Genomic DNA, 15,693 nt, shown 5'->3' on the forward strand with positions numbered 1-15,693 from the left:
AGGCAATGACTATACTATAAAAACTAAGGACTTGGGTTGTAAGCTGTCACTACGGTGACACAAGCATAGCCAGATATGGATCATGTAAGGGTTAACAAATAACATGCATTAAATGAAATAATGAAAATAAAAATAACATAAGAATGAAGAGGAGAAATAAGAAGAATCCGGAAATGATAGAATATACTTGATAGTGTATGCTAATATCTATAGTAAGGAAACATCATCTCTGGCCAAGTACACTGCACCCCTATCTATAGGCATTGTCCCTGTTACAAACCCGCCGTCTCGGTCAATCCTCTTTATATAAGGCCTACACCGGCAGCAGCGTCACGACCGCCCCAGCGCCACCGTATCGCCTGTTCTCCAGCTTGCTTGGCGGAATATGGTTACTGAGCTTTGATAATGCTCTTACTATATCCCTAGATAATCATCAACTGCAGCTCCCTCGTGGGAGACGACAAGGGCTCTATGTCGGGCCAGTCCAGCACTGTTCACCGCTATATTAAGCTATCTAAAACATAAAATAGTTTTCTGCACCATATTCTGCACACTGGCAGATTATATAATATTAACAAGAATTTAGTGTTATAAATTTAGTATAATATATATAGCAAAAGAATATTTACTAAAACTTAATAAAGTACAGATGGCTACAGTCAATATAGATATACCATATCAGATATAGCTTGTATTTATATTATTAACTTAATTATTAACTTTTTTCAATATCTTATTATTTATATATGCTTAGCGCTTGACCCTACTATATACATCTCTATAACAGCCTATATCTAACCCTAAGTCATCAAGTTAGACAGTTCAATATAGCTATCATTATTGACTCCATAGAGGGGGAATCCCTGCGTCATTTAGCTACAAGTATCTAATAGGAGGATCAGAAAATAGCTTATTATCTCCTGTTAAGCTACTCTTAACTGATATCTAATTTATTGGTTCTACTTCTTAGTCAAGCTGCATAAACCTGCATTGCATATATCAACACAATGCATTGTAGATGGTCTCTAGTATTCTATCTATACTAGGATTTAGTTATCACCACATATCTAGCCTTCACATCCTTCAATCTGACCTTCTCGGCAGGCAGCCCTACGGCCTGCAGGAGATCTTTATAGAACGGCACCTCTAGCTTACACATCCCAGGTAACCTAGGGCGAAAGTCCTATTAATAATCCCTGATTACACTCTGTGCTTCTAAAGCACCAAAGTCGACCCACCGGATATTCGTCATCATATAGAGTCCAACCACTTCAGCTCACAGACCAGGGCCGTCATCATCATATCTAGTGTCAGCAACACAGTCAACTACATACCGCCACTTCAGCAATCCTTGGTGCTCCCATAGCATCTTCAATAACTTCTAATTAAGTTTCTTAGGTTATGTTGTGGTTCTACTGCCACTATAAAGGATACTCTATATTAATTATTTTAGTGGTGGTGTAATATAAGCAGCTGGCGTCTCTTGATACCCAAAGACATGCCAAATATCCAGCGCAATGGTCTAGTGTGACAGGATTCATGCAAGGAATACTTGTCATATACTGGTCTTACTCGGTATATATACTTAGCCAGTACAACGATACTCATGTGCCTGAGGGGTACTTTATCCACGACAAGTAGTAGTAATACATTGGAGGATGGCCCTCCTCGTCGAAATTAAGAATGTGCTCATCACCTCCTCCAAAGACGTCGCCACCCCCAAGAACACATGGTGCTCGATGCTCTGCTCGGATGCGACGGCTGAGTACCAGTGCGGCTGGCTCTCGCAGGTCGAGTACTACGACCGACTGGCCGACGGCTTTGGCGTCGCCTCGGAAGCTGTCAAGACGGCCTTTGAAACGGTACACAGAACCTTGGCCGTCGATGAGGCCGTCGTCGCGGCCATCGTACAGGCCAAGGCCCGAGATGGACAGCTGAGGGTGCTTGCGGTGGCCAATCTCTCTTCCGACGAAGTGGCCATGGTGCGTGCCCTCCCGCTCGACTGTGGAATGTTCGAAGACGTGTTTATCTCGAGCGAGCTGGGGATGCGGAAGCCCGAGCTACGCTTCTATCGCCATGTTCCGGATGCCGTGGGCAGGACGCCGCACGAGCTCATCCTGCTCGACCGCTGAGCGAGGGAAGGGCTTCCTCCGAGCGAACGCGGGCAAGATGCCGTCGCAGACGCCGTGCGGAGTGACCATCCGAGAGAACTTTGCTCAACTGTTGATACTCGAGGCGGCAAACGATAGGTGAAGCTTTCAGGCAGACTCGAGTCACGGCCAGGTATATCCTAAAAGAGCGAATAGCTACTGATAGCCTTCAGATCTCTGATAGACGTCGAGATGCACGACACAACATGGAACTGCTTCATCGGTAACAGAGCGATTCTATCCTTATTAACCATGACACAAACACTCATATTGATAAGGCACTCCCGTCCTCACGCAACAGAACTTTCCCAACGACCTGGACACGACCTCCCTCGCAATGACCGTTCTGAATCCAGATTCCACAACGGCCAACGCCGTCATGGACGAGATGCTCCACTACCGCAGCCCAGACGGGGTGATTATGGTAAGAAAGCTGTTGCCATTCCAATGAGGCCAGATTCCCTACTAAGCAGACCTTCTTTTCCCCCTTCAAAAACCGCGTTGACCCCGTCGTGTGCTGCAACGTGCTCAGCCTCTTCTACAAGCACGGGCGAGGGCACGAGCTCGCCGAGACGCTCACCTGGGTGCGCGACGTGGTCATCCACCGCGCGTACATCCCGGCGATCGTTAGAGTGAGTAGACTTGTCGGATAATGGACTGGATCCAGATGCTACAGTACAGCAATAATACACTAGCCAATTCCACCAATCCATTGCATTGTCGCAAGGAGAGAACCCAATATGCGGTCAGCATGTTATTATTGAACAGGCAGTAGAGTTCAGGCGTTCCACAGTCATACCAAACAAGACAATTCAAAGCATAAGCATAGAAATGACAGTCCCTCGCAGAGGTCGATCTCCAGCGGTGAGATGAATATATATCTGTCATAAACTAAAACATATATACTGTGTATATATATAGTTATAAGCCACAGTCTCCTTGCAGTTATCTTCAAGTATATCAAGGTGTATTCATCCAAGGCCATGCACTTCTCACCCTTTTTGAGCATCTTCATGCCCAACCCTGGCACCGCAAAAACTGCCCCTCATGTAAGCATAAAACAGCAGATATTGCGCCTGCAGCCTTGCCAGATACGCCCGTAGCACGCCTGGAATCTGTAAACCCTAACCCTAAACCCGGTCAAGGCCAGAGCCACCCGCCCAACCATCAAAGGCAAAATTTAGATGCTGGACTCTGCCGCAAAAAGACCCCTTGAAGCCTAGAACAGAATAGGGAGGGGGTAGAGCACAGTAGAGAGCACGAGGCCTGTGTATGCCGCCCGGCGTGGGGGTTTCGACAGAGTGTCTGGTAATAACACCGTATCTAATAATAAAGGCTTCTAGTGACCTCTTGGTAATGATCAACGGCCACTAGTTCTACAGCCAAGTGAAAAAGTAACCTCGCCTAGGCGGTTCCGGGTCCAGGGCTGAGCACTAGCCTAACTTTCCCCTCATCTGCCATGCTTATCAGATTTTAGCGCCTTGGTATGGCACTCATAACTGGCTGGATTAATAAGGCTAGATAACGGTTAGAGTTAGATTTTGACCCTTACCACCTTGGGTAGATTTTACCAGTTTCACTACTAATAGGGATAGGCCAATTGGAGCCAAATTGGCCAAGTTCTGCACCAGACGCTAACACAATAAGCATGAAAAATAAGGGGATATTTTAACTTTAACATCCAAACTACTGCTTACTGCTTAGACCCGGCCCACGGGTAGTATGGAGTCATATCCTGGACTCGTTAGCGTTCGTTAATATAAGACTAGTACCCTGCAGCCGATGTCACCATCTCTAGTTTTGATAAGCCCCTCTTCTTAGGTGCAGTGGTTGACTTTTTCCGACGTGTCTAGTTATAGTCATATAGTTGAAAGTTCTAATTGGATGATTCCTTGATTCTGTCTTCTTGATCCTTGTGCGAACATTGTTTTGAAATGCGGTGGAAAGGTATAGTACCAGAATGTATTTCACGAGTAATACGGTACGCAGCATAATTACAATACACTTCCATAAAACTATCCTCTTGGTAAAAGCATTCTTCCCTTTCTTCTATCAGCTCAACTGGAATCATGTCGGGCTCCTATATCTATCACAGGTATCGATAGTTCATGGATATTCTCTAATGATGACGGTCTATTGACGATGCTAGGGTTGGTGAAGAAGACGAGGAGAAGCTTGCAACGAACAAGCCTCGGGTCTCTCGATGGAAGGCTCTTCGCGACACCCTGATCGTCCTGCTTGCCATCTGGGGCTTCATCAGTCTTGTGCGCTCTCTCCATATCCCTCTTCCTAACCTTCATCCGCGCCTGGAGGGATGCCAGTGCGGGAATTCCATCGCGGAAGCCATGGAAATGGGATGTAAATACGACTCGCTGGCGGCAGCGTGGTTGCCCGAACACTGTCGGGACGATGAACTGACCGCCGAGTTTGAACGATCGGGCGATGGACCCAATGGATCAGTATGTTCCTGGGCAAAGGCATGGATCAACTGCTAAATAATGATAGTGGCTATACTACAAAGACACCCACCACACAGAGCCGATGACCGTGGAAGAAGTGGCAGCCCTGGGCGACCAGCCCGAGGCGCGCTTCCATATGACGGGCCAGTGGCACAAGGTGCACTGCCTCTTCTACTGGCGCAAGGAGCATCGGTTCCGCTTCAACGGCAAGACGGTTGAGCCTCGCTCCGATACGGAGGCGCATATCCATCACTGCGGCCAGATCTTCATGGGGGAGACGTACGGGACTGTATCTGGGGTGGTATTCAATACAAATGAGGAGTGATGATGATTCTTATAATGATCATCAATTGATGTACGTCTTTTTATAAAGTGTTCAACATCTTCCCACCCATGAATTGCCCACGGTGGTCAGGTTATCCCATGTAGGCGAATAGCGGGCCTGTCGCAGGAGATATTCCAGACAATGCACAGAATGTGGATACGAGAGGGAGAGATCATCAATCCGCGCCTGGTTCGACACGCTGTAGGCCAGCCGTTTCAGCATATATGCACAGTGCGTGAGATGCTCGCCCTCGGTTGTATACCACAGCTTGAACTCACGGCCCAAGCCGGCCTCGTATTCGTCCAGCGGCGCATAGAGCGCAATATCGGCGATCGGATGCCTGGTGTTGGGGTCGTCATAAAAGATCCATCCGGTGTTGTTCGCCGCTGCGAGGTATTCCCTCTCGCCGACGCGGGGACAGTCGGCCGGCAGCCAGGCTTTGACGAGATGATCCCAGGTGCAGCCGCGGGCGAGGGCTTCTGTACGGGTATGCCCGCATGTGTGGGGGGTATTGGATGGTGCAGTGAAAGAGATTGAAACCACCACAAGGACGATGGAAAGAATGGCAATGATGAAGAGGAGGAGTGGAATGACCAACTGCTGTTTTTGTCTCGGGCGGTCTTCGTCGTGTAGCTGATGGTATTTTGCTGCCATGATGGAAACAAGGACTACACTGACAACCTGCAGATGCTTCATAGCTATAGGAAGTTGGTACTATATACCTAGTATAAGTATGACTGAGTGAGACGTGTAACAATACGGTATGTAATGTAATGTTGTCATACACTATAAATAATACATATCCTATTGTGCCCGCCATCATATCAACGAGCAAGACCCTCCAGTCTATCTTTTAAAACGCTGATGATGGGCTTCCCCTACACACAGCTGGTCCATGAGGATGAGCTCGAGCGGCCAAAGACGAAAACTCACCCTGGCTGGATTTTCGGTGCCGGCGTCTTCAGCGGAGTGATTGTGTCTGTCATTTTGTATGCGCTGTTGAATTTCTCCGTGCTTGTGGTCCAGCCCTGGGTGCTGTCCACCCCTCAATCAGTCTCCGACGAGATCCAGGGCACGCAGTGTGGCAGCTCGTGGCAGGAAGCCAAAGCGATGGGCTGCCACTACGACGTGATGGCCTCGCGCTGGTACTCGGACGAATGCTTCGACGCCGAGGTGCTCGAGGAGATGCTGCTGGAGCCGCAGGTCAACTTCACCTGGTACATGGACGAGCAGCACACGCAGGAGGTGCCCTGGGAACTCGCTCTCTCGGGGGAGTTTGAAGTGCTGTATCCGCTCTACGACTTCCACAAGATCCACTGTCTCTACCTCTGGCGCCGTCTCCACCACGCCGTGCTGAATAACCGGCCCCTCGACGACGATCTGCTCGAATACGAGCATACCGTGCACTGCACCCGCAACCTGCTTACCTGGCCGGATCCGCACGTCCAGGAGGGCCTGACCACGGCCCACGCGGGGATTCCGTTCTGTCGCAGTAACCCGTTGGGTGTATTGCCCGTGTCTGGATAGAATACGAGGATGTTACTAGCTCTGCAATTCAGTTCCATGGTTACATCGTCTCACCATCACATTGCAGTAGTCTAATAGCCTGGTAGATATCTTGCCTCTATAAACATCGGTTAGGTCCTACTTCCTTACCACTTACCAAATACACATACCTTATTGAAGTCCATAACTATCTCTGTCATCTCTATTTCACATCCATCACTCACAAAATGAAGGCCTCCCTATTCTTTCTTTCAATCGTGGTCGCCTCTGCGGCAGCCCTCCCTGTTGTCCAGCGGGGGACTGACACTGCTGCCACCTACCCTGTCGCTGAAGAGGATATCGTCACTCGTGGGACTGACACTGCTGCCACCTATCCTGTCGCTGAAGAAGATATCGTCACTCGTGGGACAGATACTGCTGCCACCTACCCTGTTGCTGAAGAAGATATTGTCACCCGTGGCACAGATACTGCTGCTACATATCCTGTAGCAGAGGAAGACATCGTCACTCGTGGCACAGATACTGCTGCTACTTATCCTGTAGCAGAGGAAGACATTGCTGTGTAGTAAGCCGCTCCTTCACCCCCAAAGGCAAAGCTGATGATCTAATATGAGATAGACAAATATCAAATAGACATCAAGAGTATATAGATGCCTCAAGTAGCCTGAATGATGAGCAGTATGACTGCTGGTTCAAATATATACAGTAACCCTAAACCCTAAACCCTAACCCTAACCCTAACCCTAAGGCTAGTTCAAACCATAGGCATATGATGTAGATTAACTAATTATCATATATAGGCTCTAATCTAGGAATGTTCACATCACACCTCCCATCATATGTCAAGGGCACCTTGATAATAATCTCATCCCAGGCATGTCGGAAGGGATCCGCCATCCAGTGCTGGCAATGATGGAGATGTTCCGCGTCTAGATCCTCGCGAGAAACGCCCGCTTGACCACGGAAGAACTTGCGCAGGAGGAACGTGCAGTGCCAGAAATGCCCTCGCCAGACTGTCCACAGGAAGCCTTGTTCCGTCACCCCCGTGAGATCCCCCCGCGCGACCACCTCCCAGTCCACCGGCTGCTGCCCTTCCCGGTCCAGGTAATAGGGCAGCTGGTCTTGCTCGCGCACGCGGAGGAAGTCGCTCTCCAGCGCCTCGTCGAAACACGCGGGAGGCTCCCAACTGTAACTCCAGGTCTGGAAGCGGCAGCCTAATTCGCGAGCCTCGACAGAGCTGTTGCCGCACCCCAAGAGGGGGGATGGAGCGGGGGCGGCGGCCTGAAGCCGACCAAGACCGAGAAATACCGTCCAGACAAGGGAGGCGAGGAGAGCGCCGATCCCTGCGCTGACCACGAGAGGAAACCGTTGCAGGGCGGCAGGTCGAGCGAGTGGCTGGTCGGGGCTGTCAATGAGGGTCTTGCAGTCCTCCTCGTCCTCGGAGAGACGGTGGTATAGAGCCATAATTAGTGGTGATGTTTGCGAGGGGGCGGATTCTGGACCCTCGAGTCTCTGGTGCGTCTTTATCTCACCAGTTTCTTCAAATTGAACTCTAATATATTGCATCTGGTACATACCTGATTAACTTGCATATTGTAGTCTGTAGTAAGAATGGTAGCATCGTGTTGATCTCCACCCGCTTTCGTCAACAGGTGCAGATATTGTGTGACGGTTTCTTTCTAATGAGACAATACACAATACACATTTACAGTACCACGTACAATACCACGTAAAATACCAATACATACAGCAATGATACCACCTGCAACAATACTAACCCCGCAGCAATTCTGACTGTAGTTTTGGCCTCTTCCAACCTTTGATTTTCTCCAGGCTTCTCATTCTCTACATCCCAGGAACATGGACCACCTATACAAAGAATGGAAGGAAAGCTCCGAAAGGGTCTCTGATGAGGAGCTCCCTTCGGAAGAAGCTGGACTGATCGACGACAAGGTCTCTGTCAAGCGTACCAGGCAGCCGCTACGCATTCACCCACGGCTGCTGTTCGAGGCATGCCTGGGAGGAATCATCCTGATCTTCATCCTCGTCTTTGCTGCCCAATCCTCGGCCCCTAGAAGGGGCCTTCCACGATTCGGACCGTCACGTATGTTATTAACATGAGTTTATGGAGCTTTTTTGCATGGTCTGACGGACAGTCCCTGAAAAGGTCATCACCTTTGGCAACACGGCCGGCATTGGACCCGATTTGGTCTATGCCGACCATGAAATGCTATGGAATGCCACCCGGAACCGTGAACTGCATGAGAACTGGCAGGCTTTATATCCAAGTGAGTCTCTGCCCACCCACACAACAGAGTCTTATACTAGAGGGCTAATGAGCCAGAGGGACGGGGGTACATCGTGGCACACGACGGGGATGATTTCGAACACGCCAACCCTCCTTTTGCCATTGACGGCTACTTGAGTCCTGATGATCATTATGAGGGCTACATTCTCTCAGTCTTTCACCAGCTACACTGTCTAGTAGGTTGAAAGAATGCATCGCTAGCTCTAGTAAGCATGCTGATACCTGCCAGTCGATTTTAATGTCCCGGCTGGGCACCTCGCATGAGGAATTCGCCACACACACCCCCGAACAACTCGAACATGTCTCCCATTGCGTGGAATACCTGCGCCAGGCCATCCTCTGCTCGGCCGACACTTCCCTCGAGGGCGAGGCGGGCGCCTGGGCTGTCAGCACTGCCTGGGGCCAGAAGCACACATGCAAGGACTATGACGCCCTGATCGAAGTGGCCAACGAGCGAGCCATGTGGGATCTCTCGCATTCCCGGCATCCGGACCTGACCAAGCTCAAGCCGGATCCAAAAGAAGTCGAGGGTAAATACGGCGGGCATTAAAAGACTCTCAATATAGTCTCTTCATGTATAGGCAAGTGTTGCAAATACATTCTAATGTAGGAGGCAACATTTATGTGTACAGCCATGCATTTTTACTCCAATTAGAACTCTTATTCATACTCCACAAAAGCTCCAGTATGTACTCTATATCTGACAGCAAGTATTTAATGTCAATTATTGACAGTCTCATGAAGAATAGGTTGATGTCATCTTCTGCTGTTGGCCAGACCAAATTCCTCTGTGATCTATAAGCTATCATATATTAACTAAACTCTTACTCTTAAGACATCACAGATCTCTGAGCAACCTATAGATAGTTACATTATTTATGTGAGAAAACTCAGTCTACAATGCTGCTAACTAGAAACTAAAAGAGAAAGGCGTCCAGGACATTCCATCTTCTAACTATATCCCCACGGTCTACAGTTCTGTCCATGACATCACATATATTGGCAGCATCTTGAATGACGCCGAGCATTTTCAAAATATCTTCTATGCAGAAAAACCAATAGGGCCCTTACGCTTTACACCTTCCGTCCCTTTAATCCCCCCTAAGGGGTCAGTGATCGATGCCAGAACTGCTGGAGCCTGGTGTCCTTAGGGAATAGGCTCCTACCCTTCACCAGTTGTGTGATGAATATCAGTGAGGATTGTCTCAGTTTACGAGTTGCCCGCTCAAGAGGGGTGAATCGAAACCAAAAGGTCCCAGTTGTGGTATACCTACATGGAGGTGGGTATTGCAATTTTCCTTGTGGCCTTATTTTTAACGAGAAGAATAGGAGGCCATGCTCGGCTTCGGATGTTTTATATAATCCTGACGGTTTGGTCAGGGAGGCTATTGGAGTTGGAAAGGCAGTGATTTATGTTGGGGTTAACTATCGACTGGGCTGTGAGTTTCTACAGGAATTTCTTTTTGGATGCATTTTAATCGCTGAATGATCGTTAATTGTCAAAGTCTTTGGCTTCGCGACTAGCAAGGCTATGGTCGAGAAGAAGCAGACAAATGCTGGACTTCGGGACCAGAGGGCTGCATTAGAATGTGAGAATCTCGTCTTATTTGAACCTCATCCGGCTAATCATCTCAGGGGTTCGTGACAATATACAAGACTTTAGAGGTGATTCTAACAGAGGTATATCCTATATTAATACAACCCACCTCAAGAAACAGAACCTACTGACCATCAGTAACTGTTATTGGCTAAAGTGTTGGAGCCAGTGATATTGGACTTCACTTGACCTCCTTTAATGGTACTCAAGGTGTACCTTTTCAACAAGCAATGTGAGTTTTTGATTGATGAATTAAACCCTAAACCCTAACTTCATAGGATGATGTAAGGTGCTCCAGGACTCAATTTCAACAGCAACCCAACCCTTGTTGCTAAGAATACGGAGGTTATTGCCCAGAAGGTCAACTGCATCCTCCCTGGTGAAGATGCCCAGTCATTAGCAACTCTCAAGTGTCTCCAGGAAACATCGTCCGATATCTTAACCAACCTCTCCGTCACAGCCTCCCGCAGTGCCCGGCCCCCCTTTAGTGAAGGATTCTTCTATCCCACTATAGATGGACGACCCTCTGAACTTGTCCGTGCAGGGAAATTCGTGCATAATATGCCAATCATTGCATCATGGGTTACAAATGATGGAGCTTGGTATGCTTCTCCATCCACCGCTACTGATGCCGACGTTCTTGCAAGTCTTGAGCTCTGGGTGCCCCATTTGTCAGGTGCGACAAGAAAAGCCCTCCTTGATCTCTATCCTATCATGGACTTTGTACATATGGTTGACCATTCTGGGGAAGGAGGTTTAATTTCCCCTCAATATTATCGTGCGGCGCAGATGAGCCGGGATATCTGGTTTACCTGTCCTGTCCTTGATTTCACATGGCAGTACAGCCACAACAACAACAATAATAGAAGGGCAAAGGTATGGTTATATGAGCACAATGCCACCCGGTATTCACCGGTATTCCAAGCTATGGGGGTTTCTATGTGGCGCGTGTCGCATCTGAGTGATATCCCGTATATCCTCAACAATCAAAATTTAGGGGCTGGAGCCGATAATTCCTTGGGGCACCTTGAATTATCAGAGACGATGAGTCGACAGGTCATTTCGTTTGCGCATTATGGGGCGGGCTGCAAGGAGAGAGTCCAGAGGAAATCTCAATCCAGGTCTTCAATGGTCTGAAAAGATCCAATGAGGTAGTGACTGCCACCAAGGGTAAGCAAGTGAGGGAGAGGAGTGACATAGAGCAGGCTGTGGCGTGGGAGAAGTTATTTGAGCGCTGTGAATTCATTAATAGTCCACAGATGAGACAAGAGGCTGGTGTACGAAAATTACATCTATAAATCAAGTATAGAAGTGTATTCAACAAGATCACCCATAATAATATCCATATTCTGGCAACTTCAATAGAATATATATATAGCATACGCCTATTTAGTTTATATGATCTCTATTCCATCACTGTATAGCTAACCTTTGATACACCTGACTTGCGAGCAATCTTCCTGACAGCCACTGGACCGCATAGATCTGTAGTCTCCACATGTGTCCCTCCGCAAGGATACACTTCAGCCCCAACAATATTCACCACACGCAGTTTCTCCCCAGGGGACAACTTGCGTGGGATCAAACGCTGCAGGTCGTTAGAGATAAAGTCACTTTCATCCCACCATTCTATCCTGACTGGCAATTTGGCAGCAATCACTTCGTCCACTTTTTTCTGAATGTCGGGTTTGTATTTCCCCTCAATCGCACCCCGGAACTCACAGCTCGCCGAGTCAGGAAAATGGGACGCCTTGAGCTCATCAAATCCCTCAATTTCATTTTCCAACAGGCTTCTGACTGCTGAGCCTAAAACATGTCCTGCAGTATGGTACCGGGAGTACAGGATCCGTTTATCAATGTCGATGTTCTGTATGATAGTGTCTCCTGCGCTGAAGATCCTCTGGTCGGTGAATATACCCAAATGCAGCACTTTATCATCTCGCATTCGAACAGAAGTCACAGTGAATACTGCATATTCAGCCTTCATCACTCCTTCGTCAGACGGCTGGCCACCCCCCTGCGGGTGAAAGATAGTCTTGTCGGTGACAACGATATGGTGATTGGGAGTGCCGTCTTTGAAGAGCCCATCTTCGGTAAAGGAGAAAACGGCAAGGACAGTGGCTTCAAGGGAGTAGAGATTTGAATTGTGGTAGATAAGAGCTGTCATTTTGTGGACAGTAGAAGGATCCATATGAAGAAAATTACCCCTCCATAATGAGATGGCCACTAGCTCGCTGTTAGTAATACTCTAAATTACTAACTATAGTATGGTATTTAGCATCACTACCATCTTCGCTTAAGACACTACTTGATTGTCACCTATCACTGGTGTATTATTTAGCTTCCAGCTATTCTGCAGTGGCCATTGGTTTATAGGATAGCCCTCTAGATTATTCCTAATTATAGACCACATGTAATATATATTATGATATCTAGGCATTCTGAATACAAAGCTAATGTCATTGATTCCCATAGTTACGTGACCACCAGCAAATCTCTAATGTTGCATCTTTTTTACTTGGCGGAGAACGAGTAGATATTATGATTTTTTAACAGCTGATATCCATCTCTTCTGGGTACTTAGCAGTCTTCTTAGTGGTCAAGGTAATCTCCATACTCTTTATAATTCGCTATAATAATAGTATCTACTTGGTTATAAAGGTCTTGATTCACTCTCTTCAATTAAAGTAATGAAGAGCTTTGGTAGCAGGTAAAGTTCCTGTGAGCTCAACAACCTTTCACTCGTCTGCAAATACTCTTCTCGAAATGTATGCCATAAGGAAGGCTCCTTTTGCGGTCGAGGAAAAAAAGGATCATTCCTTGAAAACGCTGTTACGGCCTGGTGCACACCCTTCTCATCCATAGACATTGACCTGCAGACATCAAAGTCGAGGATCCACATGCAATGCTCACCGAGGATATTTGAGATAATCGTATCATCATTACTCCTAGTATCTCTACCCTCATCTTCTTCACTGTCCTTTGCTGGTGGTGCTAGGACGAACTCAATGTCATTACCGTCAACCTCTCCCACCCAGTGTATGATGGCTAAGGTTTGGGCCATGATCAAGGCATATTCTTGTATATCAGTCGAGGGAATTTGTAACTCTTCCATTTGGTCCAGATGAAGAGGATAATTCCGGAGGGAAAATGTACGCAATAAGCGCCGCGTGGTTTGGGTTCGTCGACGGCCCAGATATGCACGAACAAGACAGGCCTCGTTGGGTCTGCTGGATACGATTTCTTTTTGGATCTCGTCTGGACAGAACTTTTCCACGAGGAGTCGCCTGGTCGGTTCTTTGAATGGGGGAATGCGTTGCGCCTGAATCATGTTGCAGGGCGTGTATCCCTCTGGGAATCGGGGTAGGTTCTCCCTCCACCAATCGTGCTGGTCGGGGGTGATGAACGTGTCGCATTGCGGAATTTTGACTCGGATGTGGATTCCGTTTTGCTTGGCTGTCACAAACGCTTCAAGAAGCCTTTTGTGCATGGTGAAGTCGTTAGCCAGAGACCGCTGAGGTCCGCCATCTTCACGTTTGAAGGCTGGGCCGGGCGATGCCGTGGACCACACGGTACCGCAGAAGCCACGGCCAATATTATGGAAATCTGCCATATTGTCTGTTGTTCTCTGTTGGAAACAAGACAAGAGCGCAAGTTGGAGGAAAGATTGTCTTGATCCTATAGCCTAGGCAGCAACTGTCGGTCATATACCTGTTACTTTGGTTCACTTCTAAGTAACCAGATAATTGTTAAGTTGAACCATGGCGAGGCAATCAACAAACGACGAGGAAGCGCTTCGATTAACTTACCAAGAAATCAGTGGCGTCTACCCATGGGTCATGGCTGGCTTACCGCCATATGTATTTCTCTTGTCTCCGTTTTCGCTTCCTGACAATCCCGAGGTATCCCCACGTCAGTTGGAAGAGGCTGAGGTGATCTGGAATCTTTTTCAAATACGGTTAAAATGGGCATGAAATTTTCTCGAAGTTAAGCACTAGGGTTATAATTGACAGCTGATGCTGCGTAATCTAGACGCGATGATATTAATATGTCATAATGCTAAAGGAAGAGATTCTCGAAATCTTTCTATTTGTTTATTCTCTTCTGAGGTCGCTTCAGCTGAGAGCTCCTCCCTAAATATGTATCTCAAGGGCCAATTAAAAGTAAGAGCAGGAAGAAAGCTCTGATTGAAACTTATATAAACCATGAGGGTATTAGTTGTATATAGTTATAGGGTTTCATCTTCTCCTGAAGGTGAAAGGGGCCTTTTTTGAAGATAATCTTTGATTTTTGTTCATCTCTTAGTCTAGTTATCACCTGACTCTTGTCTCTTTCAGCCATACCACCCTTTATGGCTATGTGCATATGCCAAGAGAATACTAATCATCGTACTCATAATTCATTTGACTCTTGGCATGGTTCTTCGCGACTTTCTAGGCAACTGTGCAAATGGCTGATGCTACGGGTCTGCAGTGATGGACGCCATGTGCGTGGGAGTCCTCAGCTAGAAGAGCTGGTCGTACACGGCATGAGGGGCCCATCAAGATGAATGAAATACTTGGGGCCGTGTAGCCTGGCTTGTTACATGATGGACCACCTACTACGCCAAATGGTTGGATTCTAGTGGTCGTGTTCCCCCCCGGAATAAGAAAATGAGTCGAGCTCTATGTCTGATAACCACCCCGCCCTCCGACAAAGCCGAGCCGATTGACCTTGTCTTATCGTGTTCTGGAAATAGATGGGGCTGATGAATAGTGAGAGTGTCATATATGTCGGCAGGGGACCTTGAAAGGTGGGCAATGTATTGGCGAGGGAGATAGCATAGCAATCCTAGGGCATCACTATTTCTGAATCGTGTAATCCTTATCCTCAACCCTAAAGAACGCAATTAGCCGCTGTTGCCTACTGCGTGCGGTATTAGCGACTGGCTCCACGGCCAGTTCTACCATTATGAGCTGGAGACCCTTAAAGGGGGGCTTCTATCGCTCCCACCTCCGCGCAATGTCCATTGATCTTGTCCTGCGCATTGCGGGCGGCTCTTGAAGTCTATTTCTAGCACTCTATATGTTTAGCTTCTGCTTTCCCTTTGTTTCATCATATCCCTTATAAACTCACTCTCAAGTTCATCATGTTCTATCTCACTTCTGAAATTTCTGACCTTCTTCATTCCTTTACCCCTCCAATACAGCCTGTCCACTTCTTCGTGTTTTTGAGGACAAATAGCTACTTTTTAATAATAAAGCTAACTAACCAGCCACTTTTTGATTCTCCCGTGTCGTAGTACCTGTATACGATGTGGAGAGTATACGTATATCAGAGCTTTGACAGATGGCAAGCAACCTTTGTAT

General features: G+C 47.6%; 11 protein-coding genes across 11 annotated transcripts; 7 read left to right on the plus strand and 4 right to left on the minus strand.

Annotated features, from left to right (window-relative positions):
- Positions 1–1,658: 1,658 nt before the first annotated feature.
- On the plus strand, positions 1,659–2,132 carry ASPZODRAFT_20608 (hypothetical protein; the record flags this gene model as incomplete). The annotated part of the gene is made up of 1 exon (XM_022727626.1): positions 1,659–2,132. One exon carries the CDS (start codon positions 1,659–1,661, stop codon positions 2,130–2,132), a length of 474 nt encoding a protein of 157 aa, XP_022576792.1.
- A 355-nt stretch (positions 2,133–2,487) lies between these two features.
- On the plus strand, positions 2,488–3,366 carry ASPZODRAFT_147588 (hypothetical protein; the record flags this gene model as incomplete). Its single annotated transcript, XM_022725271.1, has 4 exons — positions 2,488–2,574; positions 2,624–2,782; positions 2,989–3,014; positions 3,072–3,366. The coding sequence occupies 4 exons, from the start codon at positions 2,488–2,490 to the stop codon at positions 3,364–3,366; spliced, it is 567 nt and encodes a 188-aa protein (XP_022576793.1).
- An 853-nt stretch (positions 3,367–4,219) lies between these two features.
- ASPZODRAFT_147589 (hypothetical protein) lies at positions 4,220–4,934 on the plus strand (the record flags this gene model as incomplete). Its single annotated transcript, XM_022725272.1, has 3 exons — positions 4,220–4,245; positions 4,300–4,609; positions 4,656–4,934. The coding sequence occupies 3 exons, from the start codon at positions 4,220–4,222 to the stop codon at positions 4,932–4,934; spliced, it is 615 nt and encodes a 204-aa protein (XP_022576794.1).
- A 51-nt stretch (positions 4,935–4,985) lies between these two features.
- On the minus strand, positions 4,986–5,588 carry ASPZODRAFT_147590 (hypothetical protein; the record flags this gene model as incomplete). Its single annotated transcript, XM_022725273.1, has 1 exon — positions 4,986–5,588. The coding sequence occupies one exon, from the start codon at positions 5,586–5,588 to the stop codon at positions 4,986–4,988; it is 603 nt and encodes a 200-aa protein (XP_022576795.1).
- A 181-nt stretch (positions 5,589–5,769) lies between these two features.
- Positions 5,770–6,882, plus strand: ASPZODRAFT_137372 (hypothetical protein). The gene has a single exon (XM_022724297.1). It carries the CDS (start codon positions 5,802–5,804, stop codon positions 6,459–6,461), a length of 660 nt encoding a protein of 219 aa, XP_022576796.1. The 5' UTR covers positions 5,770–5,801; the 3' UTR covers positions 6,462–6,882.
- Positions 6,501–7,141, plus strand: ASPZODRAFT_1501727 (hypothetical protein). Its single transcript, XM_022725586.1, has 2 exons — positions 6,501–7,005; positions 7,059–7,141. Coding segments are annotated over exons 1-2 (339 nt in total). The 5' UTR covers positions 6,501–6,667; the 3' UTR covers positions 7,060–7,141.
- Positions 7,142–7,223: 82 nt separating this feature from the next.
- ASPZODRAFT_147593 (hypothetical protein) lies at positions 7,224–7,904 on the minus strand (the record flags this gene model as incomplete). The annotated part of the gene is made up of 1 exon (XM_022725274.1): positions 7,224–7,904. The coding sequence occupies one exon, from the start codon at positions 7,902–7,904 to the stop codon at positions 7,224–7,226; it is 681 nt and encodes a 226-aa protein (XP_022576798.1).
- Positions 7,905–8,300: 396 nt separating this feature from the next.
- ASPZODRAFT_20615 (hypothetical protein) lies at positions 8,301–9,298 on the plus strand (the record flags this gene model as incomplete). Its single annotated transcript, XM_022727627.1, has 4 exons — positions 8,301–8,544; positions 8,597–8,728; positions 8,785–8,924; positions 8,978–9,298. 4 exons carry the CDS (start codon positions 8,301–8,303, stop codon positions 9,296–9,298), a joined length of 837 nt encoding a protein of 278 aa, XP_022576799.1.
- A 137-nt stretch (positions 9,299–9,435) lies between these two features.
- Positions 9,436–11,643, plus strand: ASPZODRAFT_155393 (hypothetical protein; the record flags this gene model as incomplete). Its single annotated transcript, XM_022726206.1, has 8 exons — positions 9,436–9,497; positions 9,725–9,889; positions 9,925–10,187; positions 10,254–10,337; positions 10,384–10,428; positions 10,511–10,577; positions 10,660–11,401; positions 11,443–11,643. 8 exons carry the CDS (start codon positions 9,436–9,438, stop codon positions 11,641–11,643), a joined length of 1,629 nt encoding a protein of 542 aa, XP_022576800.1.
- Positions 11,644–11,672: 29 nt separating this feature from the next.
- On the minus strand, positions 11,673–12,522 carry ASPZODRAFT_137375 (hypothetical protein). The gene has a single exon (XM_022724298.1). It carries the CDS (start codon positions 12,510–12,512, stop codon positions 11,751–11,753), a length of 762 nt encoding a protein of 253 aa, XP_022576801.1. The 5' UTR covers positions 12,513–12,522; the 3' UTR covers positions 11,673–11,750.
- Positions 12,523–12,998: 476 nt separating this feature from the next.
- On the minus strand, positions 12,999–13,958 carry ASPZODRAFT_147596 (hypothetical protein; the record flags this gene model as incomplete). The annotated part of the gene is made up of 1 exon (XM_022725275.1): positions 12,999–13,958. One exon carries the CDS (start codon positions 13,956–13,958, stop codon positions 12,999–13,001), a length of 960 nt encoding a protein of 319 aa, XP_022576802.1.
- Positions 13,959–15,693: the final 1,735 nt, after the last annotated feature.

Source organism: Penicilliopsis zonata (genome assembly GCF_001890105.1).
Source record: "Penicilliopsis zonata CBS 506.65 unplaced genomic scaffold ASPZOscaffold_33, whole genome shotgun sequence".
Lineage (NCBI taxonomy): Eukaryota > Fungi > Ascomycota > Eurotiomycetes > Eurotiales > Aspergillaceae > Penicilliopsis > Penicilliopsis zonata.

Coding starts and splice junctions, on each gene's coding strand:
- ASPZODRAFT_137372 (XM_022724297.1), top strand. CDS start 5,802: ATGGGCTTCCCCTACACACAGCTGGTCCATGAGGATGAGCTCGAGCGG.
- ASPZODRAFT_1501727 (XM_022725586.1), top strand. CDS start 6,668: ATGAAGGCCTCCCTATTCTTTCTTTCAATCGTGGTCGCCTCTGCGGCA.
- ASPZODRAFT_137375 (XM_022724298.1), bottom strand. CDS start 12,512: ATGACAGCTCTTATCTACCACAATTCAAATCTCTACTCCCTTGAAGCC.